Genomic DNA, 25,134 nt, shown 5'->3' with positions numbered 1-25,134 from the left:
CCGCCCGCCATAGAGCTCGCCGCCTACAGAGGCCCCGCCCTGCGCGGAGGCGGCGGCCATCTTGCGTGAAGTCCCCCCCACCCCCTCGCCCCCCTGCGCGCGGAGCCGTGCTCGGCCGCCGCAGAGCGGCCATCTTGGCCCCACAGGGCGCGCTGGGATCGTTGCCATGGGGACCGGGCGCCCCTGAGCAGAGCCCCCGCCCCCCTGCAGTCAGGGGAGGAGGAAAGAGACCCAAGGCTAGAAAGCGGGGTGCTGCAGTCACACGACTCCAGGAGCTGGGACTTGGGGGCATCCAGGTAGCCATCCGCGCCCCTATTGCCGCAGGCCGGGCTCGCTGCAGCGAGCAGGCGGGTAGGACTGTCCCTGGAGCCCCATGAGCTCGCCTCCCGGCGCTTGGGCTGGGGCTCAGCCCCTGGCAGCTGGGGGGCTGCAGTGAAGCCAGACACGCTCTCAGGCCCGGCCTCCCTGTATCGGGGTAACGCCATCGCTCGGGGCGGGGGTGAGAATCCACCCCCGAGCGCCAGTTACACCGACCGGGGCTGACGGTGAGCACGTGGGAAACATCCGCACACGGGCTTTTCGGGGGGGGGGGGGTATATAAAACAAAGCCCCTAATCTCCACCTGTCTGATCACCCTATACTAGGGTGACCAGATGTCCCGATTTTATAGGCACAGTCCCGATTTTGGGGTCTTTTTATTATATAGGCTCCTATTATCCCTCCACCCCATCCCAATTTTCCACGCTTGCTGTCTGGTCGCCCTAGCCCATACTGACCTAACACCCGCCCCGTCCCAGGGGACAGCGCTATGTCACAGGCAAAGTTCTCTAGCCGCCAGAGCTACCACCTCTCGGGGAGGTGGGCACTACAGGAGGGGTAGTCGCATCTTCATTAAAGCACCAGAGCTGCTGCATCAGGGCTGTAGCTCTACCTGTAGAGAAGCCCTCAGACTTTGAACTCTACATTCAAGGGCGCTTCCCCCCATTACCTGAGCAGCTGTTTTATCCAAAAATCTCTTCGCGACCCAGGAGTGGCTTTGCATTGAAGAGGATTATTTCTAGTTAGACGTCTTATTTCCTCAGCTGAAGTGGAGGAATTTGACTTTTGCTAAGTGAGCAGGGATGCTTCATGGACAGGAAAGAGCATTAAAAAAGCAAACGCTTTCAGCGGGTGGCATTAAAATGCAAGACAAGTGGAGATGCGTAACATAATAGATAAGAGGCTGGAACACAGGATTTTAATTGAACTTCATTGCTCAAATCTTTTAGAAAGCAAAATATTCAAACTCCAACATTCCTGGTTTGCTTTGTTCTTTACTGTAGAAATATTTCAATTCACACACTCCCGTTCTATTATTTGCCAGATTGATGTCTCCCCCACTTCCATGAGACTGGTGCCAGCAGAGAAAAGGTGATAAGCCCAAATCCAAGATGGAAATAGGAAGGTGCATGCTCGTGTAACTGCTGATTATTATCTCTGTCGAAGGGGACCGCAGCAATCTGCTCTGGAAATCTGTAGTGTTCACCTTCCCCACGTTGGTAAATGGGAGTGAGGATGTGGGAAGAGAAGACACAGCTCTGTTTATTTTTAAGTATTTTCATGATGCTCACCACTCAAGTATATGAGCATTTTGCACACTTTAGTCATTTTAACTGCCCAGCTTCCCTATGAGGTAGGAAGTGTTACTATCTTTGTTGTCATCTGGTGAAACCATGCCACAGAGAGGTCACATAAGTAACCTGCAGAATAGCAATGGTCCAGATCACCTGATGTTTAACCACAGGGTGATCCTTCCTCCCTAGTGGAGCTGTAGTGGTGCTAACTACCGCAAGTCGTTTAGGCAGCAATTAAAAATGAAGCGGTATTTTGCCCCGTCAGTTGATTATAGCCCTAAGCACCCAAGGTAGAGATGATCCGTTACACAAGATGTGATTCTCTGCAGCTTGAGGTCTTCAAACCACAATTTGAGGACTTCAATAACTCAGACATAGGTTAGGGGTTTGTTATTGAAGTGGATGGGTGAGATTCTGTGGCCTGCATTGTGCAGGAGGTCAGACTAGATTATCATAATGGTCCCTTCTGACCTTAAAGTCTATGAGTCTATCACTAGTAGTAGGCGAGATTATATCTCATGTAATAGCATTATCAGTAGTGTGTTAATAAGTGCCTGGCGAAGACTGGTGCCACCAATGTACCACAGATTATCCTTAGAAAAGTAAAATGGCATCTGCTGACGCCCCCGGTTTCCATCACAGTGTACTGGCAGAAGTGAAGCTGAAAGCTTGTCAATAACTCCAACCAGCGATTACCCTACACTTCCTCAGGCGCCCCTCAGAGCTCTCGGCACCACTCTGGCCTCACAGCAGACTGCTCAGTCACTTTTCTCCATGTCCCATCTACCCTGCTGGGTCAGGACATAGCAAAGGTGTTTAGTGGCTCCTAGAAGTATCAGAACTAGCTTCTTCCAGCTCAAACACTGAGCCCCGGGAAAATGGCTTTGCCCAGTTAAACTTCCCCACATACAGTCTAAGCTCTAACAAAGGACCTCCTGTACTTTCTTGGATCCAACTGCTCTTCTGGCCAAACACTTTGTCAGCATCTCTGCTGTGCTCTCCGGAGAAACATCCTATCCCTAACTAGAGCTCCTCCCAGCTTTGAGACAAGTCTTTGGCCTTGGCTACACTGGTGCTTTACAGCGCTGCAACTTTCTCACTTAGGGGTGTGAAAAAACACACCCCGAGCGCAAGTTACAGCGCTGTAAAGCGCCAGTGTAAACAGTGCCCCAGCGCTGCAAGCTAATCCCTTTGAGGAGGTGGAGTACCTGCGCCGTGACCACACTCACACTTCAAAGCGCTGCCGCGGGAGCGCTCCCATGACAGCGCTTTGGAGTTTCGAGTGTAGCCAAGCCCTCTTTATAGCTGTAGCCATTTCAAGTATGCCCAGTCACCCCCTAGCCCTGCCATAATCCTTTCCCTGGCAGACTGCATGTGAAGGCGTGTACATTCCACCACAAGGCTATGTTAGAAAATACTGGTTCAAGACATAAAGCTCAGAAGAAAAATAAAGAGCTACATTAGGTCCGTGGTTCCCCGTTAACTGTTGTAGAAAGCTTGGTGGGTTAGTCGGTCACTTCTGAAGACCCAGATTCAAATCCCCCTTGAGCTTGGTGTTCTCATCTTGTTCCTTACTGAACAGTGGACTGGACACCTGCAATGCCCACATGATTTCCAGGATCTCTTTAACAGAACTTTCTTAATGGGGAAGGATGTATAGCAAGGGTTGCCTGAGACAGAGAGATGAGCTGGAAGACCTCAGTGGTCAGCCTTGGTGACACCACAGTGAGGTCTGCACTCAGCAGGGAACAGAATGAGGTGTCAGCTTCTAGCATCTCAGTTCATGGTGAAACTTTACAACCTGCAAAACAAGCTGATTCTCCTTGAACAATTCCCCACCAAGCTGGCTGATATGCAGGGAGAGCCGTGAAGGGAGGCCTTCTCCTGCTTGCAAAGCAAGAAATGCCAAGGGGACACAACATTAATGTTTGCACTGGTTTAATATTTTTCAAAATCTACCTTTGAGTTTATAATTAAAAAAAACAGTTGAAAAATACTGACATCAGAAAATACAAATGTACAAATACAAATCCACCTGAAAGGATGGTGCAGCACAATACACATCCTTCCCAACCTGAATGATGCGATATAGCAATTGCAAATGCATCTGAACACAGTTCTTATCAACCATACGACTTTTAGCATGAGAACTAATCACGTTTCATTTCTTGGCACACAAAGGCCATCAAAATACATGGACAACAATGTTGAATGGGAAGCAATGGGCCATAGCCCACTAGGTTCAAAACACCCAGACCAGCCTTCCTGAATTACATTTCTGGCCCTGGTGACAAAGTAAATGTGATCTGCGCGTAACTGATATAATGTTGCTTTCCTGCCAGGCTATCTGCAGACATCCTGCTACAGCTCTGAGATGAGATCTTCCCCATTCACTGCGAAGTGTGGTTAACTCTTAAGCCTCGTGATGCCACTCTAAGCACCAGATTTTCAAATAAAGTGGGTGCAAAACTGGGGGCTAATTTGCACAAATACTGCCATTGTGTGTGCAGATTGGGTAGCTGCAAGCTCAAATGTTTAAAGCAGTGGTTCTCAACCTATTTACAATTGTCTGCCTCATATGCAGCTCTCTGTGTGTTATGCTTGCTGCGTCCATACTATATATATATTCTACCTGTATGGCCCTGATGATGTCACATGGGCCGCAGCTGTGTGCTGATTGGGCCGCCTGTGGGTTGAGAACCACTGGTTTAAAGAAAAGGCAGAAATAGCACTGGCCTGAAAAATAACAAGCTAATGCATGATGCCAAAGGCAATTAAATTTTACTTACTGAAATTTTAGTCACAACAGAGGGCCAGAGCCAACCCTTGATCTTTGTGCGGTGGGAGATTTGCAGTGTGCTGAAGGTTGTACAAGATGCTGATTTTGTAGAGCTGTTCTAGAAACTATTAAAAAGTGCAATTCAGCTGTTTCCATTGAGTGAATCTGACACCCCTGCAGTTGGCAGGCACAGGGCAGACCTTGCAATAAACCCCTAAGAAAGCAAGATTGCAGGTAGCTTAATCCGTTCCTGCGACCCCTTTCACAGAAAAAGTCATCTGATTGATAACTAGCTGAACTGCCTGCTAATGAACCCAAGGCAGGGAACCATGGTTGGTTTTGGAAATAGTGATACTAGAGGTCGTGTGGTGTGTATACTTCTCCTTTTGGGCATGTGCTTTTCTTTTGAGTTTCTAAACTTGAACTTTGGTATCTTTCTGTAGATTAATAGATTCTGTCTTTAAAAACACAGGGGACCAAGCCTCTGGGAAACAAGGTGAACTAGGATCATCCTACTGGCCACTCTCCAGGAACAGCGTCATGCCAGCAGGTGAGCAAAATACTGTAGCTTTCTCTGTGATAGATGATGAAGGCAGGTGCTTAGCCATTGACAACAGGCAGTGAACCACTTTTCCTTACCCCTCCCAAGCCTCACAGCCTACATCTACCGTGCTTCCTTCAGCCCTGTCACTAACCAGCAGTAATACCTCAGACCTGGTACCCATGTTACAGCGTTTCAGAGTGACTACCTACACTGTATCTAACCCACAGTTCCAAGTGGCTGAATTCAGCAGTCCCCTTTGGCTTGGCATTCTGGTTGGAGAATAGTGAGTCAGCTGCTCTGCATGGGGGAGGTTGTAATCCCAGGCCTGCGCAGGGCTACAAGGCAACCAACATCCCTACACTCACCTGGGCCACTCCCTGTGACCTACAACCTGCAGAGGAAATTCCACCCCAGGTGATCTGACTGACAGTGGTCTAGGGATCCCTGATTGGTTCTTTGACCATAGAGACTCCCATGGGGCGTACTAGGAAGTGTCCAGGCAACAATGTGGATTCCTAGCTAGCTACCGTACTTCTGAACTCCTGGCACTGATCTTGCTCTGACTCTGATTCTGACTCCTAATCAACCCCTGGAAACCCAACACAGACCCTGATGCCTGATATTGACCTTGGACATGATTTCTGACTCTGGCTAGACCCTTGGCTTGACTATTGACTCTGATACTGACTCTGATCCCTGGCTTCAGTTTTGGGATCCCAAGCTCTTGCCACTAGTCCTGCCTACCTTTACCGAGGAACCTGACAGAAGTAAATCTTCATGCTGCAAGGCAGGAACTGATCACCACATGGGGTCAAAAGGACCCTTCCTCCCTCATCTCCTCACAGGTACAGTATTACTCAGTCAGGATCATTAAGGAGGTGTTTCACACCTTCCTCTGAAGCAGCCAGCATTGATCATTCCACTATCAGAGACAGGATCCTGGATGAGCTGGACCATCTGTCTGTTCTGGTGTGACAATTCCTTTGTTCCTAATGAGATGGGTGGGTTAGTACAGTGTAGGAGACTTCATCTTGCCAGTTTGATGACCTAGAAATATATCATGCATACAACACCCTTCCAAAAAAATTGTATCTCCCCCAAAACTTAGCTCTCGGTACTAATGATCCTGATCTTCGAAAGAGAAACTCTCTCTTTTCTCTCCACATCTCCCCCACCCTGTGGTCCTGTTTTGAGTGTGCCAGAGCAGCCAGAAAAGCAAAAGCTAAGCCATGCAGCACACAGTGCTTTGGGGTCACGTCAGCTCTGCTGGCCTCACTGCAGAAGCACTGCAGGGCTGGGCTGGCACAGGGAAAGGCAGTAAGCAGAGCTGTGTCCTTTGTGATGGGGAAAATCAGCAACAGCAGGCAGCTGAGCCTTTCAATTACACTGATGCATCCTCATGGCCATGTAGCAATACTGGATTCTTTCCAAGTGAATTTCCCGACATTGGCTTAAGGTTTAGTTTCCCCTGGGTTTTCATTCTTTACCCAATGACTGTGAAAAAGAACAGAAATGAATATGAAGTCCAACTGAAAATCCACATTGAAGAGTGAGAGGGAGGATGCAGTGCTTGGTCCCAGACCCAGTCCCAGTGCATCAACATGGAGCGCCCTGGCCATAAACTGGTTTATTTCCTATCAAATTCTCCTTTTCTCCCCAAACATCTAGGCATGGGGACAAAAGGGAGCCGAGGTTACAATCACTCAGACTCAGACACACATTTCAGGACCCATATCTCCAATAGTTCTTGAGGCAGCACTGCCTGCTAGCAAATGGGGGGTATTGTTCTGGTCACCCCCCTCTCAATGTACAGAGTGCAGAGGAGACATCTGACAGAGCCATCACTGCTGGCCAGCCATGTTATACTTCCTGAAGCTTCCCAATTCAGGGGGCCCCCAAGCTGACATCCTGCAGCAGACCCTGGCACTGGTGGCATAGCATTGTATAAAGAACTTTAAAAACCCCAGTATGCTGGAAAAAGTATGAGGGCTACACTAGAGGCACTGCATGGGCATAGCTGCACCATTGTCATGTGTCTGGTGAAGATGCTGTATGCTGACGGGCAAGAGCTCTCCCGTTGTCATCATCAATCTGCCTCCAGGTGAGGCAGTGACTATGTCAGTAGGAGAAGCTCTCCCACTGCCACACTCCTGTCCACACCAGTACTTAGGTCAGTGTAACTTACATCGCTCAGGGGGGTGGCTTATGCACACCCCATGGGTGGCGTAAATTCTACCGAAGTAAGCGGTAGTGTCGACCTGGCCTGAATAAAGACAGTAATCCTGGCTCCACGGCAGGATTCACTACGGGGAGTGGTGTAGGAGAGCAGACTATAGGGGAGCCCCAGCTCTCCCAGTCCCAGCCTCTCCTAACTAGGAAAAGGTGTAGAAGGATTTGCTGGCTGGTTGCCATTGAGTGTGGATTGAGATCTGAGTTGAGTTGAGTGGCTATAATATACTCATGCCGGGGAGTCCCTCCAAGTCAGCCATCTCCTTTGTGATGGAGACCTGTGCTAGGCATATTAGGCAGTTCCAGCATGGAGGCTCGAACCAAAGAACTGCAGAACACAGAAAACTCTCCTCAGAGGGCACTGCACTTACCTAGCTGCCTCCATCTCCACCCTCATCTGTTTCCTCCTCTCCTCATCAATGGGGTAGAAGCATAATATGGCCATGGCAATGAGCAGCAGGGTTATTGGGACAGGGGCCATGAGTATCTGCAGCGTGAGGATGACAGAGGGGTTGTGTGTGCAGTCACTGGCTCTGTAACCTGCAAAACTGAAGAGAAGCACAATAAAAAAAGCACCAGCTTTCAGCCATGGAAACACTGGCCTTCGTTTCCCCTAGAAACAGGAGCCCCTGGGCAGAGTGCTGGCAATGGCAACGCTTACACACACCACAGTCACGGCAGAGAACTGGAAAGGAGCAAACAGCAACTTCACTTGCAGGTTAAGCAGGAAGTGCTGTGGGGAATGGCATAGGAGAGCTGGCCATGGGACACTCCCAGCTAGTCCAGTTCCAGCCACCCCCAGCAGGAGGTGCTGTGGGGAATGGCATAGGAGAGCTGGCCTTGTGGAGCTCCCAGCTAGTCCAGTTCCAGCCACCCCCAGCAGGAGGTGCTGTGGGGAATGGTGTAGAATGCTGGCCATGGGGAGCTCCCAGCGGTTCCTGTTCCAGCCTCTCCCATGGGGTACCTGTGAACCCAGTGAAAAATAGAAAGTAGATTTTGAGGCCTACTGTAGGCTCATTGTTGATATCCCCAAGGAGAGTCCTCCTGCAAACTTGTTGAAGAAAACATAGAACGAGTAGAAAAAAGCTTCCAGGTTTAGATAGTTCGGGTTCTTCAGCCTGAAATCATCCACTGCATCTGGTAGCATGGACCTGGGGATGAAAAGCCCGGTAAAGGTGCTAGTCAAACCCAACACTGCTGCCTGCCCTGGTTCTCTCTTGTTAGCCATTGCCGGGTTTTGACACTGCAGCCCTCCAGCACTGGCCAGAGCTTTGGACTATGATTTGGGGAAAAAACACAGTAGGACCCAGGTTTTCAAGACTGCATGTGCACTTATGTGCCTAAGCTGAGCAATTGCTCTACCTGCATGTGCAAATTAGGCATGCAAATGTGTGCACATATTTGCATGAATCTGGACATTGGCCTTGGATGCTATTTTGCAGGAGGCAGAGAGAAGGTAAGTGTTTTGCAAAATTTAAAGCAGGGCCACGTGTGCAGCTAACTCGGCGTTTACACTGTTTGCAGACTGATGCAATGCCAGTGCTGTACAATCACTCAGTGACACACAAACCTCCCAGTCTAATGCCACTCACCCCCACGACAAATGTGCCCATCCCCCTTTGCTCTGGAATTTAGCCATGCAGATGAACGCACCCACGTCTAGGCCTTTATCAACCAGGCTTCCCAACAAACTCTCCCTCCTCTGCATTCAGTTTGTTCCTCCTACCAACCAAGCCCTTTAACGGTCCAGGAATGAGCAGCCCCAGCCGTGGCTTGGAGAACCGCTCCACTCACCAGGGTAACAAGTAGAGGACAGCCATGCTGCATCCCGCTAATATCACCATGAAGACGAAGAGCAGGAAGTTGTGTCTCACTAGGGTGATAACGATGAGGGCAGGGATAATTAACTACAGCCGAGAGAGAGAAAAGCGCTTATGCTCCCTTTGCTCAGCATGCGTGTGGTCCTCACGCCCTAGGACCCAAAGACCGTGCTCCTCACTGTCTCCATGCAAACACCTCCTCGGCTCACAAATACCTACTATGGACTAAACCTCACTTCTCCCACCAGAGCTGCCTGCATCAGAGGCCTGCAAGTCCAGTAGCAACTCTGCCTCAACACTTGGACATGAGACTATTTCTGATATTTCAGTGCCCCCTCTATAGTCTACTACTCTATGGAAGCTCCTCGGGGCAGAGACTGCATGTCTCCTTCCTGTGGTCTGTGCAGCCCCCTGAGAGCACGGACGGAGCTCCACAGATGATAACATAATGCTGCATTAATTACTAGAAATCATGAGTGTCATAGGAACGCCCACAGGAGTGGAAATCAAGTACGATTCCAGTGTAGAAGGGAGCATGGTGCCGTGGTCAAACTGGGCGTCTGGATTCCTGGGTTCTGGCTCTGCCATTCTCACTACATGACCTAGATCCAGATTTACAAAGGGATTTAGGTGCCTAAAGATGCAGATAGTCACCCCAGTGGGATTTTACAAAAGCACCTAAGCAGGTTGGGTGCCTGACTCCCCTGACTGTCAATGGGAGTCAGGCACATAACCTGCCGAGGTGCTTTTATAAAATCTCGTTAGGTGCCTGTCTGCATCGTCAGGTACCTGAGTCCCTTTGTAAACGTGGCCCCTAGAGATGAGCACCCACAATGGGGGCCAGGCTTAGAGCAGAGCTCAGCACAGTAGATGCAGCCCTAAGGGAGCACCCCAGCTCTCATTGACACTGACTGCAGGTGTGGACACAGACCCCTAGGGCTTGATCTTGTGAGGTTTGGGGTGTCCTCAGCAAACCCCGACCTCCCTGGGAAAACTCCCTGCACAGTCCCACGTCCATTCCTTCACCTCCCTGTGCCTCAGCTGTACCCATTGCATGGGCTGGCAGGAGGACAGGTTAATTAACCTGAGGGGTGGAAGGCTCTAGGGAGGTGATGACCAACTTGCAGCCCATGGGCCGCACTTGGCCCATCAGGGTAATCCGCTGGCGGACGCAAGACAGTTTGTTTACATTGACTGTCCACAGGCACAGCCACCTGCAGCTCCCAGTGGCCGCGGTTCGCCGTTCCCGGCCAATGAGCACTGCGGGCTGCAAGGAAGTGCTGGCTCACGGGCCACAGGTTGCCCACCACTGCTCTAGGGGAATGCAAAGCATTAATCAACTCTTCTTACTCTCCCTGGGTATTAAGGACAGGGAACAAACAGCCCTGTGAGACTCCAGAGCAGTATGGGGGAGGGGAAGGGAATCATGCTGCAGTCACTATACTGGTCCCTGCCTGGGCTGTGGCCGATCAGTTTTACACAAAGCTGAGCATGGGTAGCAGAGGGATCACAGCAGAGCAGACTGGGCATCTACATGCTGCACGTTCTCTGCTCTCTCTGCACTGAGCTGAGCCTGTGTGATTAGCCCAGGAGGCTTTTCAGCCCGGTGACATTTTCAGCAAGCCCTCCGGGGTGCTGCTGGTGCCAGCGAACCCACCGCGTCCTGGAAGTGGCTGCGCTGGGGTGTTTGCTGGGAGTCTCGTGTAAGGGTGCTGGGTCAGACTTTCGCCTTCCCCGTGGGCATGTGTTCCACAGCGGGGGGGCAGGGGTCTAAAGAGGAAGGGCTCACAGAGGCTCCAGAGCCAGCTCTGTTCAGCAGGAGACACTCCAGGGAATGGGGCAGAACTGCTTATGGACGTGCTCATTGCTACCCCGGTGGGGGCCACATGCAGCAGGGGTCCCTGCAAGGAACGGCACAGGTGGGCAGGGGAGGGGCTTTCAGTTACTCCAGTGCCAGCCCCTCCCTGCAGCAGGTGCTGTAGGGAGCAGGGTAGGAGGGCTGACGGGGGGCAGGGTGCCCAGTCCCAGCCTCTTCCAGAAGGAGGCGCTGCGGGGTGCAGGGCAGAAGTGCTGGAGGAATTTCAGTTTAAATATCTATTTAAAGCCAGAGGGAAAAGGAAACTCACTGATAGGCCCACGAACACAGCTGTTTTTTTCCCAAAACGCACCAGGAACCACTGCCAGAAGGGAATGGAGAGGGAAGCCACAACCTGTGGGAGAAAGAGCCACAGCAGGAGACTCAGCAAGGCCTTCCAGGACCCTCAGAGCATTCCCCCAGAGACATCCATGTTATGGCATGGGGGACACGGGCAGCAAAGATACTGAAATCCATCAGACCAGCCTAGGGCACCGTTATCCCCTTTCCCTGCCCTGCCCACACTGGGGGCTTCAGATCAACCTCTGTCATGCGAGGTGAAAGAGTGGGAGGGGCCCTGAATAGGTGGGGGTTTGACCCCTCCCTTGAGTACGCTATGGGGCACCATTGGCATCAGAGAGTGGGACTATGAGGGGAGACGGGTTCCACTGTGTAAACGTACCAGCATGATGAGCACCAAATGCTGGAACCTGCCAGCCAGACCAGCAGCATGCGTGCAGAAAAAGGCAAAGATCCCCTGAGCGATCTGGGAAGGGAACATACAGATGCTCAGCGCTTAGCTCCTGGGCCTGCTGTCCAGCCCCGAAGGAGCCTGCAGCGTAGCAAGCTGAGAGGTCAGAGGGTTCTTTGCTGCTCCTCACCAGCTGGCTGGAGATGCCTGTTCTGCCTCCCCCCACCCATACACACGCTGCTGACTCCCCATCCATTTTTCCAAGGATCTCAGAACCCACCTGTCAAATGCAGTTCTCAGCCAGTGAGTCACTGGCTGGGTCCCACACCTGCACTTCGTATCACCAGGCCTTCATCTCCCACCTGCCTCTCGGGGGCTTTTTCATTTTATTTTAATTTTAAAGCCACAAAAGCTCCTGTGAGTTCTGTGCTGGTGAAAAGAGTCAGATCAGCCGCCCCATAGACCCAAATTCTCTCTTTGCTCATGGATCAGGCACATCATGGGCATCAATGGAGCAAACGCCCCCATAGCGCCTGCCAATGTGCTCTGGATAGACCCCCTCCTCACAATAAGGGGGTGTTCATTCTCTTTGTCCATTCACTCCTTGGTCTCTCTGCCGAGGCTGCCGGCTAGAGGTAGGTGAGGTGGTTTCTAGGATACCAACACTCATCCTTGGGGAATCTGACAAGAGAATACGGGACTCATGATGATCAAGAGGCCACCTAACAGTGTCGAGCAGGAACAACTGTCAATCACTGCAGACCTAGGATGGATTTGAACCCGCACCCTAGAGTTAAAGGCTCTGCACAGGATCCCTCCTGGCCTATTGACCCCGTCGGGGGTCTTATCACCACAGTCCCACAGCAGGGGCTGCTGCAATGGGGGACTGTATTGGTGGGCAGGGATGGGAAAGGTAGAGCCAGGGGCTGGGCACAGCCTGCCCAATAGGGTGGTGAAATCCCCGGGAGTCTGTGCAGGTCCCTCCTTGCCTTTTCCCCCACAGCTCGTGTATTTCAAGCTGCCAGTCCCCCACCATCCCTCTACACCTCGGGGACCTGCTTCTCCTCCTTGTTCAGATACTTTTGCCCCAGGACTTGCGGAAAGAGCCCAGCTGCTGCCCACGCTGCAATCACCCCTCTCCACGCCAGCCAGGGCTGTGATCGTACCTGGAAGGCCAGGGACATGAAGAGGAAGCCACCGAGCAGCCAGACATAGGGCAGATGTCCCAGGATTATTCGCAGGCTGTGAAAGAAGGGCAGCTGGGTCTTTCCCAAGGGACTGAGGGGCCCTGAAGGGGTGAGAAGGGAATTGCAGCAGAGTCACCCCCAGCCCTGCCCCACGGGGATGATGGTGATTACTGTACGCGTTCAAGCCGAGAGCCGCAAACACTAGCCCAGGCAGCCTCGCGACTGATGAGGCCTTCGCCATGTTTGGCCCGGCCTCCCAGCCTGACCGGGGTTCTGACCGGCCTTGCCGTACTGCGGTCTCATTTTTCCTTCTGCCTTCCCAGCCGAGGGAAGCAGCTTCCTCAGAGCTGATGCAAACTGGATGGTGGAGGAGGCTGGAAAGCAACAAGCCACCAACTCCCACGACATTGCAGGCTGGTGAAAATCTTGAGACTGAAGCATGCACCATGCCCCTCGACCTGCCTCCTTCCCACTCACAGGCCAGGCACTGTTACCCCCAACAGCCCACCCAGCCAGCAGATTCCCAACTCCCTCCCCCGCAGGACTTGCACCCATCCCCCAGAGCCGTGGCCACAGGGCACCTCCCAACCATCGCAAAAGGAGCCAGAGAAGTGACCTAACCAGGCTGCTCCTTCACTCCAAGGAAGAGAATCAGGCAGGCCATGCAGTAGAGTGAGCCCAGGACCACGGAGGCGATCACGTACGCCTTGCGCTGGAAGACAAGAGCCGATGCAGTCGTCACAACCTAGGTGCTGGCTGCAGGGAGCACAGACAGAGCTCTCCCACCCAGAGCTCTGCAGAGGGGCAGGGAGCAGACGGCCAGGTGCTTACTGTGTTCTCCAAGGTGTCAGTGAGCCCCGGGAAGGTGCTGTTGTACAGAGTCCCATTGGGCACACTGCAGCTTTTCATCATGCTGGCATGGTACCCGCCGACTATCTGCCCCTGGATACCCGAGCCGACCAGCGTGCTGAACACCTCCACCCCCATTCCTGCCAAGAGCCAGGACAGATGGGAGAGGGGTCAGTCAGCCTTGTAGCCTAAGCCTCAGAGCAGATCCCCTAGGGAAAGGGAGGTCAGCATGTGCCTTGCAAACTAATGTATTGGCTTTGTGTGCCTGAAAGGTAGGGTGATCAGACAGCAAATGTGAAAAATCGGGAGTGGGGTGGGGGGTAATAGGAACCTATAAAAGAAAAAGACCCCAAAATCGTGACTGTCCCTATAAAATCAGGATATCTGGTCACCCTACTGAAAGGGTAAGACTGCCCTCTGGTGGCTGCTCACAAAGCAGATAAGAGATCTACTGTTTCTGCCTGCTCTAAAATTTCCCCCTTCACTCCAGTGGTAGAGGGCCTAAATTTTTGGAACTGAGGGGTTAGGCTCTAGTCCTGGTTCCCCATGGGAGTTGTTTGTCTAATAAATGCTTCTACACAGAGACTTTTTACAGCAACCAGCCCAAGGCCTGTGTGTGTTCAGGATAAGCACACCCCGTGCCGTGTGATATTGCCTGTGCCGTGGATGGGCTGGTTTAACAGAAGAAGAACTTCTTCTAGGGATGTCACGTGCCCTGAGAGAGATCCAAGCCATCAGGGCATCCCTGGTTAACACAGCAGCCCAGCTATTGTTTGGCGACAATAACATGGGGATCCCAAGTAGGGGATTTTTTTTTATTTATTTTTTTTTTTACATTTTATAACATATCAGGTCAAATTCACACCCGGTGTGACCCTATTACAAACCCAGATCCAGAGACAACACGCTCTCTGGCCTGGAGTAAGAAGTCTCACACTGGAGAGAACACACAGGCATGGGACCGGGAAGGAAACCCTGCATCCAGGCAGAGGCACTTACTGTAGGCAGTGGCCGAGTCCCGGTCTCGCTGATTCCCTCCCAGAAACATGGTCAGGGAGGAATACGGCACATGATAGCACTGGGGAGAAAAACAGCTCAGATACCAGACAACTCAGCTGCTTCTCCTCTGTCTCTCACATCCCACCCTCTTGGGGCAGACACCCTCCTCCCCTCCTGGGAACACCTGTGGTGACGTGAGCCCCTTGCAGGAGCTACCACCACAGAGAACAGACGTGAAAACTAAAACTAGGGCCCTGGTTCAGGAGGTCACTATATAACCAACCAGATACCGTGCCCTACAGCGTCCCCTGCTGGGAACAGCTGGGATGGGAAGAACTGTGAGCTCTACCCCACCCTACAGACTGACCTCCACCATAACCAGTTACCCTCTACCATGCCCTACAGCACCCCCGCTGGGAAAGTCGGGGGCCAGAGCAGCTGTGAGCTCTGCTCAGAGCCAGTGGTCTTATAGGATTCCCTACAGCACTCCCTGCTGGGAGAGTTTGGCACTGGGGCTGCTGTGAGCTCCCCTATAGGTTGAGTTTCTGTTCTCGAAGGGCCACTCGGGCACCTGCAGCATAGCAGAGATTCTGGTACTCGCAGGCCATGCCAGGCCCCTGGCATTCCTGGGTGACCCAGCCCCTGCTCACGTGACCTTGCATGCACACTCCGTGTGAGGTCATGCCCCCAGAGCGCACCATTTTGAAGAACATGCCACCCCACCCCGCTGGCATGACCTCACGCACATACAGCGTGCTCCAGAATGGCATCCCTCACCCGTGATATGGGAAACAAACACATCCGGCTTTGTGTCAGTCCCAGGCAGGGGACAAACGGTTTAGAAACAGGATGGTCCAGCTTAAAACGGGACAAGCAGCCTGCCTAGCCTGTTCTCTGCAGCAAGGTGAAAACAGCTCCGGACATGCTTAGCCACAGGCACTGTGTCCTTACACTCATGCTTGTCTGGAAGAAGCAGTACATGGTCAGGTACCAAAGGAACTTGAGGGAGACAGGCATGGTGTCTGAGGGGGTGGACCAGACCAGGCAGTAGAAGACCACCCCGAACGGCGTGGAGGAGACAATCCTGCAGGGGCAAGAGATGATTCGACACAAGCACCGAAGCAAAGTGAGAGTCGGGTTTATTCCTGCCTCATGCACTGGCCTCCTTTGCTGCTCGCCATTCCACAGGTCATCCGCTGCAGGATTAGGGTTGCTAGGCATCCGTTTTTCAACCGGAACACCCAGTCAAAAAGGGACTCTGGCGGCTCCAGTCGGCACCACTGACCGGGCTGTTAAAAGTCCGGTCAGTGGTGCAGTGGGGCCCAGGGCTAAGGCAGACTCCCTGTCTGCCCTAGCTCCATGCGGCTCCCAGAAGCAGCTGCCAGGTCCTTGTGGCCCCTAGGCACATGGGCAGCCAGGGAGGCTCCGCATGCTGCCCCGCTCCTAGTGCCGGCTCCACAGCTCCCACTGGCTGGGAACTGCGACCAATGGGAGCTACGGGTGGTGCCTGCAGGCACAAGGGCAGCGCACTGAGCCTCCCTGGCCGCCCATGCGCCTAGGGGCCAGCCAGGGTCCTCACTCCCCCCTCACCCCAACATCCTGCCCCAGCCCGGAGCTCTCTCCTGCACCCTGAACCCCTCATTTCTGGCCCCACCTGGAGCCCGCACCCCCAGCCCAGAGCCCGTCTCCCCCACCCCAAACCCCTGCCCTAGCCGAGCCCCCGATACACCCCACATCCCTGACCCCACCCCAGAGCCTGCATCCCCAGCTGGAGCCCTCACCCCCCTCCTACACCCCAATCCCCTGTCCCAGCCCGGTGAAAGCGAGTGAGGGTGGGGGAGAGCGAGCAACAGAGGAAGGGGGGAATGGAGCGAGCAGGAAAGGGCTGTTCTGTTTTGTGTGATTAGAAAGGTGGGGCAACCCTCTGCAGGCCCAGGGTGAGCAGGGGAGGGTAGCTTTGCTCAAAGCAAGGAAAAACCAGATAGGCAGCAGCAGTACCGGGCTGGCCCCAGATCTGCTTATCACAGGCCCGGCTCGAATATTCGAGGCTCTGTTCCAGCAGTGGGATCCATGGGGACAGGGGTCCAGCCACAGGGACCCAGCTGCAAGGTCAGGGGTTAAATATTAGAGCCGCAATCCTCTGTATATTTACTGTGCTGCTCACTTCATGGGAGAGCTTGCCCCCCTCCCACAGCTTAGCGGATTGTCTGGAGGGCTCCACGGAACGCAGATGAGAGCCACTGGGGAGCAAACCTCCAGGCACCTTGAATATTTAGTGAATCTTGCAGAAATTGCAATTGTTACAAGATGACTGATTCTTTTCAGTGCTCCCCCTTTTCAAACTGCCCATTTTAAGCGCAGAGCCAGAGGCTTTGCCTGGCCTCCAAAGCCAAATCAACGCCCGCTCTGCCTCAGCCCCCAGTGCTCACCATGGGATCAGCTTGCCAAGCCTCCTTCTGGGGCTCTTGCTGATCAGGAAGCCGACAGCGGGGTCTGTAACTGCGTCCCAGGCTCGCCCAAGGAAGAGGATCAGAGAGGAATGGAACGGTTCCAACTGGGGAGAGACAAACGGCTGTATCAGGCCACAGCACGAAATTGAACAAGAGCCCAGCCAAAGGTGGAAAGAGTCCGAATGACTCGGCTCTGGAGCAGCCAGCTCTGGGCAGAATTCCAGGCTCTCTTTCTGGGAACTGGAATGACATGGAAACCTCTCCGCCCCACACACACACCCCCTCCTCCTGCAGCTCTTTGGAGCTAAGGCTCCTGATGAAATCATAGCACTTTAAGCTGTGGGGCACCATCAAGGTCTTTTTCTAAGAACAAGCTGCAAGACCCACTTTCACCCAGACTGCCCCACACATGCACACTCCTGTACAGAGTCGCTCTGCTTCCAAGCCCCACCATCCAGCGAGAAAGCGGCCGCTCACTTGCACAACGTCCAGGAGGAAGATCTGGAAGAAGAACCCGAGGGCATTTCCTGTCATTTGGTAGGGAGCACCCCCTATGGCATAACAGAGCTTCCTGTAGAACGGCAGTGGTGCCAGCTGCATCTGGAACCAAGAAACAAATGAGCCCCACTTGCTGCAAACTGACCTGCGCCCAAGATGTGTGCGACCTTGCGCTCTGCTGTTGCTCTTCTCATCCCTGGATATCCTCCCAGCCCGGCCTAGAGTCTCAGCTTTCCCCCTACCCATGATCCCTGCCACTGCAGCTGTCACTTGGGCTGAGGAATCCACAATCTGAAGCAGCCCCAGGCATTGGTGTGACATGAGGCTCTCCTCTTTCTTCCTTCCAGGCCTGAGTATGTGACCGCAGCCCGCCCACCACGCTCCGGCCTAGCAGGGAGCAAGGACCCATGTGTACACCTCGGGCTTCAATCTGTGGCCTGTGCAGCGTCCAGGTACGTTCCTGCTAGATGGACTTTTCTGTATCAGCGTTTAGTTGGCTAGATGCCCAACTCTGCTAGGAGTCTCAGACACTAATGCAACTTCCATTCCTGCTCTTCCCAGCCTGCACGTTTTCACTCCTTGTCCCATGTGCACCCAGGTGGGACTATTGTTAGCGGGCTTCTGCCTTGACTGTATGCTGTTGGGATCAGCTGCTTCGGTACTTTGTGGACATGAATCTCCCAAGTTACAGACACTAACGGCTTCATTCTCTCATGTACCCTGGTGTATGTCTGCGAAAACACCACATTTCCACTGCACCACACTCAGAATCTAGCCCTAAAGCACCAGTTAATCACTGATCTGTTCAGATAATACCCTTTCGCTCTTGCTTTTCCGCTGAGGCTTCATGATAACACATAAGTGCAAATTTCACACAGCATCTGATCCAGGGACAGAATAAAGTCCAGAGTCCACTGGGTTTTTATAGATCAGGGAGAAGGTGCAGGGGAACATTTTAGGGGAAAGGAGACAGGCTGATGACAGAGTCCATCATTCAGCTAAGTGCAGACAGATTTATTGATTTTCAGAGCTTGCAGCAAAGATCTAGGATCTAGTGAAGTGGGACTCCCTTGTGTTTATAGACAGTTTCACTTTGCGGCTCTCATGCACAAGTCCGCGGCTGCCAGGGCTGCAGAGCATGCAGTGCAAGGAGTGCTGAGTTGTTTAAATAACAGTTTCCAGTGCAGCTCCATGTTTAAAATCTCTTGGTTTTGCAAAAGTGTCTCTCCCCTTGTACTTCCCTCCCCATCTTTTCAGGGCCCCCGGCGGCCTGCAGAGGTGTTGACAGGTCACACTTCCTTGAGTGCTGCCTTGCAACAGGCGCTAACTACTTATGCTAACCAGTCTGTCCCACCTCGTGCTGCTGGGAGCCCCTGTCCGAGCCCTGCAGGTCAGAAGCGTGTCTCTATTACCATAAGCTGAGCCAACAAACGATATTAAACCCCCACCCCCGTGTCTCGGGATATCTGAGCGTCTGCATAGCTCAGTGCCACCAGCAACCAAATATAAACGCCTCTCGTACACAGGGTGTTCTCAGGCTGAGTCATAAAAACGACCGAGGCCCTTCAAATACCCCTGGCTCCCCAAGCCAGCGAGATTGCACTGGGCTGTGAGAGTCTGGCCCCAAGCCCATGGCCCGCTGCTCTTACCTCGCCGCGGCTCGAACTCGCCGCAGGGCTGCCTCCCGCGTGGGTTAACCCGGGCAGCGGCGCACGGCCCGGCCTGTCTGGAAGCATGTTTACAAACACGCTGCCTCCCTTCCAGACAAAGGGAGCCTCGCTCCTGAGTGGGGAAAACAACCCCCAGCAGCGCACGGGGGAGGAACGGGAGAGCCCGGCCCAGGCAGGGGCTGAGCTGCCTTCTCAGCGGGCAGAGGCAGAACCGCCACTGACCACACACACCCCGGGGAGGAGCCTAGTGAGCGGCACGGGGGAGTCTCCTGGCTCAGGTCCCACGCCGCCCTGTGCGCGCTTTGGAGGGGGAGGAGGCGGCTTTGCACTGAAACAGGCCAGGGCTGGAGGCAGCACTCAGCGAGTGGCTGTAGGTCAGTGGTTCTCAGCCTTTGGGGGCCCAGGACTCGTCTGTAAATGTTTATCGGGTGTCACAGCCCAGGAAATGGTCTGGGGGTGGTCCTGCACCCGGGGAGAGGGCTGGGTCCTACCCAGCACTCACCCCACAGTGGCATCTCCTGTGCAGCAGGGTGGCTGGAGTTGGCTATCCGTTCCAGGTGTTGCAAGCTCCCGGGTTGAGGCGCTGCTCAGGTTTGCCCCCCGGCCCCCCTGACTGGACCAAACTTGGAGGAGTGGAGCCGCGATCTGGCTCATGGGGTTGCAGCTGCTCACATTCAGCCTACCCAGACTCCTGTCATCATGACGGCTGGGCCAAAGCTGAGTGGTGCTGGGACCCTGGTGGCTTCAGTGCCTGGACCAAGGGGGTGAGCTCAGCCAGCCCTGGGGGACAGGAGCCACCACTAGCCCCTTTGAAGCATCCTGGTGCCCTGTGGGTTGAGGAACCCTGCTGTAGAACTGAAAGGTGAGGGATCATCATCAGCCCTTTCCAGTCCCCTCCAGCGTGGGTTAATTTACAAAATCTGGAGTTTTTGCAGGCTGAGGCACCAGGCTCCACGAATAACAGTGCCATGACTGACTCAGAAGCACGTCTTTTCATCACCATTTTACTCACGTCCTGGATCACAGGCATTACTGATATAGTACCACAGCCGAAGCAGTTGCAGCCAACTCCGACTCCCACCAGCATACCGAAGGCAGTTTTATTATACCTCACAGCAGGGAGGGAAAGACTGTGAATCCCAAACAAAAATCCACAAGGGGCCAGATTTTTCAAATGCATCATTGTGCACCTGCCTGCAACCCACAACTCCCCCCAGGCACACACTGCCCGAGTTGGAGAGGCACAAAACAGCCTTTGGCAGTCAGGCCCTCAGTCCTTGTCCCCTCTGACTCTCCTGGGGTTTCTGGGTGCAGCAGGCTGCCTTTTCCGTACACGATAAAAATGGAGTTTGTGTAAGTCAGTGGTCCCCAACAGGGTGCCCGCGGGCGCCACGGCACTTGCCAGGGCATGTGTGTGTGCTCACGTACTGGCCGGTGGACAAGCGTCCGCCGAAAAGCAGCAGCATCAAGAGGCGCCGCCGCTGAAATGCTGCTGAAAAGCAGCATCATCAAGAGGGGTCGCTGCCAAAATGCCGCTGATTTTCGGTGGCGACGCCTCTTGACGTTGCCGCTTCTTGGCAACATTTCAGCGGATGCTTGTCCGCCGGCCACGGTCCTTGGTGGCTCGTCATCCAGTGCCTGGCGCCCGGAAAAGGTTGGGGACCATGGGTGTAGGTGCTATTAAGCCTGCAGCACAGCTATGTCCATCGCTGCCTGGCTAATGCCACACAATTCCCTGTAGTAGAGGAAAGCTTTGCTATTACTCCATTCAGGTCCTGCTAAGGCCTTTCGTTGTATCCCCACTCACGCTCACATCAAGCCTAGGCCAGAGGTCACTAGAGGTAATGCAGACCCAGGAGGTCATGTCTGCAACCCACTCAGGCTTGAGGGGCTGTGCCAGGGTGAGCAATTTTAAGGAATGGCACCAACCTTCTTCTGCCATTATACCTTCATACCTGGGCTAGTGGGAGCTCTCAGGGCTGCAGGTGATTAACGATGCCATGCACCAAAGCCCGGAAGCTGCCCAAACCAGATTTGATGCAAAGGAAATGTAAGAACAACCAGACTGGGTCAGACCAATGGTCCAGCTAGCCCTGTAGCCTGTCTTCCAGCAGAGGCCAGTGCCAGATGCTTCAGAGGGAACAAACAGAACAGTGCAATTAATGAGTGATCCATCCCCTTGTCTAATCCCAGCAGCTGGCAGTCAGAGGTGCAGGGACACTCAGAGCATGGGGCTGTGTCCCTGTGAATGTTCAAGGGTGAGGGTTCAAGGGAGAACTTACTGCAGCAAGAGAAAGGCTACAGAGATCCCGTTTGCCTTGGTTTTGGTCTCAGTTGATTACAGACACGTTTGGGGATGGGTGGGAAGGAATCTGCACAACTGCTGCTACACTTCATCATTGTGTACACACTCAGGTCAGACCAGACCCTCCAGCTTCAGGGGAAGCAGAAAGAAATTACCATCAGTCCAGCCAGAGTGTTTCGGGACTGGAGAGACGTAGCCCTTGAACAAATTTCAAGGCAGCTCATGGCTAAGGAATGTGCTCCTGAAGGAGTTCCAAACAGAGCTAATTAACCAGCTTTTCTTAGGTTGCAGCAAAGTACAGGGGCTGGTTACTGCAAAGGAATCCTGCCAGTCGAAACGTCTTCAGCCCTGGAATTTCTTTGCAGCAAACCCAGCCTTTGGATAAATTACATCTTCCAGCCCCAAGAAGGCAGATTCCTCCCTGCCCTGCCAAAGGTAGGCAACAGCAATATCTTCACAGAGCTGCAGCAGACTCCTTAATGGAGTTTGTATGATGAATGTGCAAGTGGTCATGGTTAGGGGTGAGGAGAAAGGGGAATGGAAGTGCAGGTGCTGTGTGTGTCAGGCTCTGGGCAGCTGGTGTCGAAGATTAGAGAAAGCACCTTGCACCAGCTCCAAGACTGATTAAATGCTTTACAGTGACTGAAAATATCTTTTACATAAATTTACTGCCATAAGCTTTGGCATATACATTACTTACCTGAGTGAGAACAAGAATCACAGTTCAACCCTTAGCATTAGCCCGTTAACTTCAGGATTTTTTTCCTTCCTCATGTAAACTGAAGGGTTAATCCAGTGTAAAAATGCCAGTTTGAAATCTCTGCTCCTCCACACAGAGGTGTGAACAGAAAGGCCCAGCTCTTCCCAATTGTACATGTGCTAGTCCAGGTTTAATTTACATGCATAATTATTGCAATTGCACATGTACATTCGATTTGTCAGCTACATGGGTGATTTGTACGGTTGCTACAACGACAAGCAACACAAACGAACGCGTTTGTACGTGCACAGTGCTGAATATCTGATTCCAGTTACAAAGAGTTGAAAAGCTTTTCAGTCGCTCGGCTCTCCATTCAGACATACAGAAACCTGTGTCTAGAGAGCAGATCTTGAAAAGGGCCCGATCCTGCAGCCTTTACTCATGCAAGAACTCCTATTGACTACCATGGTTTTGCCCAGAATCATCACTGAAGTGCCTCCTTACATGGCTTGAGTTGCTTATAAATGTAACCGTTCTGCCAGGTGGAGCTGGCAGGAAGAAGGGCTGGGTTCTGTATCACGGGGTTCCTCTTAATACAAAACGGAACCAGCTTGGGCCGTCATCCAGTAATCTGCGAATGTTAACCACCCCCGGGCGCAATACTTCCTCTCGCAAGCACTGAATCTGTGCACAGCGAAGAGAACTTAATACAAAGGGCAAAGGAACCGAGAATTCATCTGGGAAAACACCACAACCATCATTCAAACACATCAAGAGCAACCTCCAGCCAGAGTGTCTTGGGCGGTGTCCTTTGCCCTGGTTTCTTACCTTGCGGTCTGAAAGTCCAACAAATGTTTCTTCAGCAGCCCACTGCCCTCTCCCTCCACTGCACTGGGCTCACAGTTGTTGTCCTTGGTCAGCGAAGACCCAGAGTTCAGAGGTGGTGAGGGAGTGAGGCATCACGCAACCCCTCAGCGGCTGCAGCCCTCATTACAACTGGGCTGTCCCTACCGTGGGACATCACACTCCGAGGTTCCGCCACTTACCCCAGCTCTCAGCAATTTCAGCGTGCAGCGACTTTGGCAGGTAGTGGGAAACCGCACTGAGTGCAGGCTGTGCAGTCTCTTTCACAGCAACCAGGTCTCAGGCTCAGCACCCGGGTATCACTTATTGGTTCAGTGATCACTAGAGCTGAAAACAAGGACTCTCAGCGGAATCCAGTCAGCTCTGTCTTTACACAGTGGACAGAGAGGATCAAATGGTACCTAGGACTCCTTAGGCAGAGCTCACACCACCACGTAGGGACACTTGACCCCACCCTCTCCCCCTTTCATTGGGATTTGGCATGCCTGCCCCTTGCCTAGTGAGTGAGGATCAGTTGGGGGTGAGCCCCTCAATCAGGACAGGCTAGGTGCAATTCTGCTGCCCTTTGCTCAGACAGTAAAGATAACATTTCTTTACCTTTGCACTCAGTACTGAAGTGATTTGTAACCCACCACCAGCCAAAACTGATCACTTTGGCAAAGCAGCTCCATCATGCTCTGCATCTAGGTAGAGGAAAGGTATTCCTGCAAATACAGTCCGTTCCTTAAACCTTCTTCCCCCAGCTCATCACTAGACATTAGGGGAGAGCTCATTCAGACCCTGCTGACATAAATGTGAACCCAGACGGGAGAAGGGAAACCCAGAGTTCTGAACTCTGGTCTTTGCTAGAGAATAAAGGATAAATTACTTTGTTTTAACATAACTCTGTAGTTTAAGATGTATAAGATTTGGGCCCTTGATTTTTAGGCATTTCCCATTCACCGCTAGAAACAAAGCGTATACATTTAGGGGCAGAGGGAGCGGAGCCCTGTATTCCTTCAAATGTGCAACAGGCCTGTGAACATACACGCAGATGCAGATGTCTTTAAACATGCCTGCGCTTGTTTAAAGGGCTCGATCCAAAACCTACTGAAGTTAACAGGACACTTTCCACTGACTTCCGTGGACTTTGGATCAGGCCTCGTGTGTCCTATTGTGACGTACTGTGTGCATGCACACCCTGAGCTGGTTTTCTATGGCAACTTAACTCCAAAGGTGGTGTGAATTCAACGACAATTAGGCAAGGGAGGTGAAGCTTGTAAAGCAGCTCTATTTTATAAAAGCCGAAAGGTCCCCAGCAATAGACTGAACTTTAAGAGAGCATCCTGGGAGCTGGCTCTGGTTTTTCAGAGGTTCTATTTAAACGTGTAATGCCGGGCAGCAGCATGAAGTCCAGTTTCTAGTTCTTGGAGATGTGGTGTGTTATGATCAGACACTTCCTAGTGTCACAATCCTAAACTAAATATGGCTGATTATAGCCAAAAGGCAACAATGATGACCTGCTACTTTAAAATCAAATCCTTAAAAGGAGATTATAGATCCATCCATGTTAAACCAAACAGAAAATGCCCACTAAAAGGTAACCTTAGAGCAGGTCACATCAGGGTAGTGAAGCTATCTACCACCAAGGAGACCCTCACGTCAAAATAACAGAGGTGGAAGCAGCATATAGCACTGCAGAGGGGAAGTACAAGCTTTCTGGACATAGGGGAAGAGCAGAACCTGCTCAGAGAAGAGCAGAGAGGTTGGGCCTCAGCTGCACAAGTATGTGAAAAATGTGCAGTTATTAGAAAGGGAGGAGGAACAATGAACCAAATATGGAGAAGGCGGCACATGAGAGAGGCCTGTGATTTCTCACCTCTTGGAGCAGTGAGAATGCTTGTCAGGGGACTGGGAACATTTATACAGTTACAACTGCCAACCACAAACAGAACAGTCTGAGTTATTAAACTTTGAGCAGTACACTCTCTCTCTCCTCTTCCTCTCTCTCTCTCACACACAGCAGTGTTTACTCTTTACAAATAAAGCTCAGACCTATGAAAGGGTCTCTCACAAACATACACACACAAAAAATAGGCAGA

The 25,134-nt window shown here is 52.5% G+C and overlaps 1 protein-coding gene across 4 annotated transcripts; it reads right to left on the bottom strand.

Annotated features, from left to right (window-relative positions):
- Positions 1-3,534: 3,534 nt before the first annotated feature.
- LOC127031481 (sodium-dependent lysophosphatidylcholine symporter 1-like) lies at positions 3,535-19,444 on the bottom strand. 4 transcript variants are annotated; one of them, XM_050918325.1, is made up of 14 exons: positions 19,164-19,436; positions 17,494-17,616; positions 16,996-17,120; positions 15,518-15,650; positions 14,567-14,645; positions 13,550-13,707; positions 13,340-13,430; positions 12,698-12,819; positions 11,523-11,606; positions 11,112-11,195; positions 8,960-9,072; positions 8,173-8,316; positions 7,537-7,713; positions 3,535-6,430 (listed from the first exon to the last, which is right to left on the bottom strand). In XM_050918325.1, the coding sequence occupies exons 1-14, from the start codon at positions 19,248-19,250 to the stop codon at positions 6,388-6,390; spliced, it is 1,563 nt and encodes a 520-aa protein (XP_050774282.1). In that variant the 5' UTR covers positions 19,251-19,436; the 3' UTR covers positions 3,535-6,387. The 4 variants fall into 4 exon arrangements, with proteins under 4 accessions (XP_050774282.1, XP_050774283.1, XP_050774285.1 ...); XM_050918326.1 differs by lacking the exon at positions 19,164-19,436 and adding an exon at positions 17,891-18,931; XM_050918328.1 differs by lacking the exon at positions 8,173-8,316 and having other exon boundaries at positions 19,164-19,444.
- Between the last annotated feature and the right edge of the window lie 5,690 nt (positions 19,445-25,134).

The sequence above is a fragment of the Gopherus flavomarginatus genome, chromosome 11 (genome assembly GCF_025201925.1).
Source record: "Gopherus flavomarginatus isolate rGopFla2 chromosome 11, rGopFla2.mat.asm, whole genome shotgun sequence".
Taxonomy (NCBI): Eukaryota; Metazoa; Chordata; order Testudines; family Testudinidae; genus Gopherus; species Gopherus flavomarginatus.
This window is presented reverse-complemented; position numbering and strand designations above follow the sequence as displayed.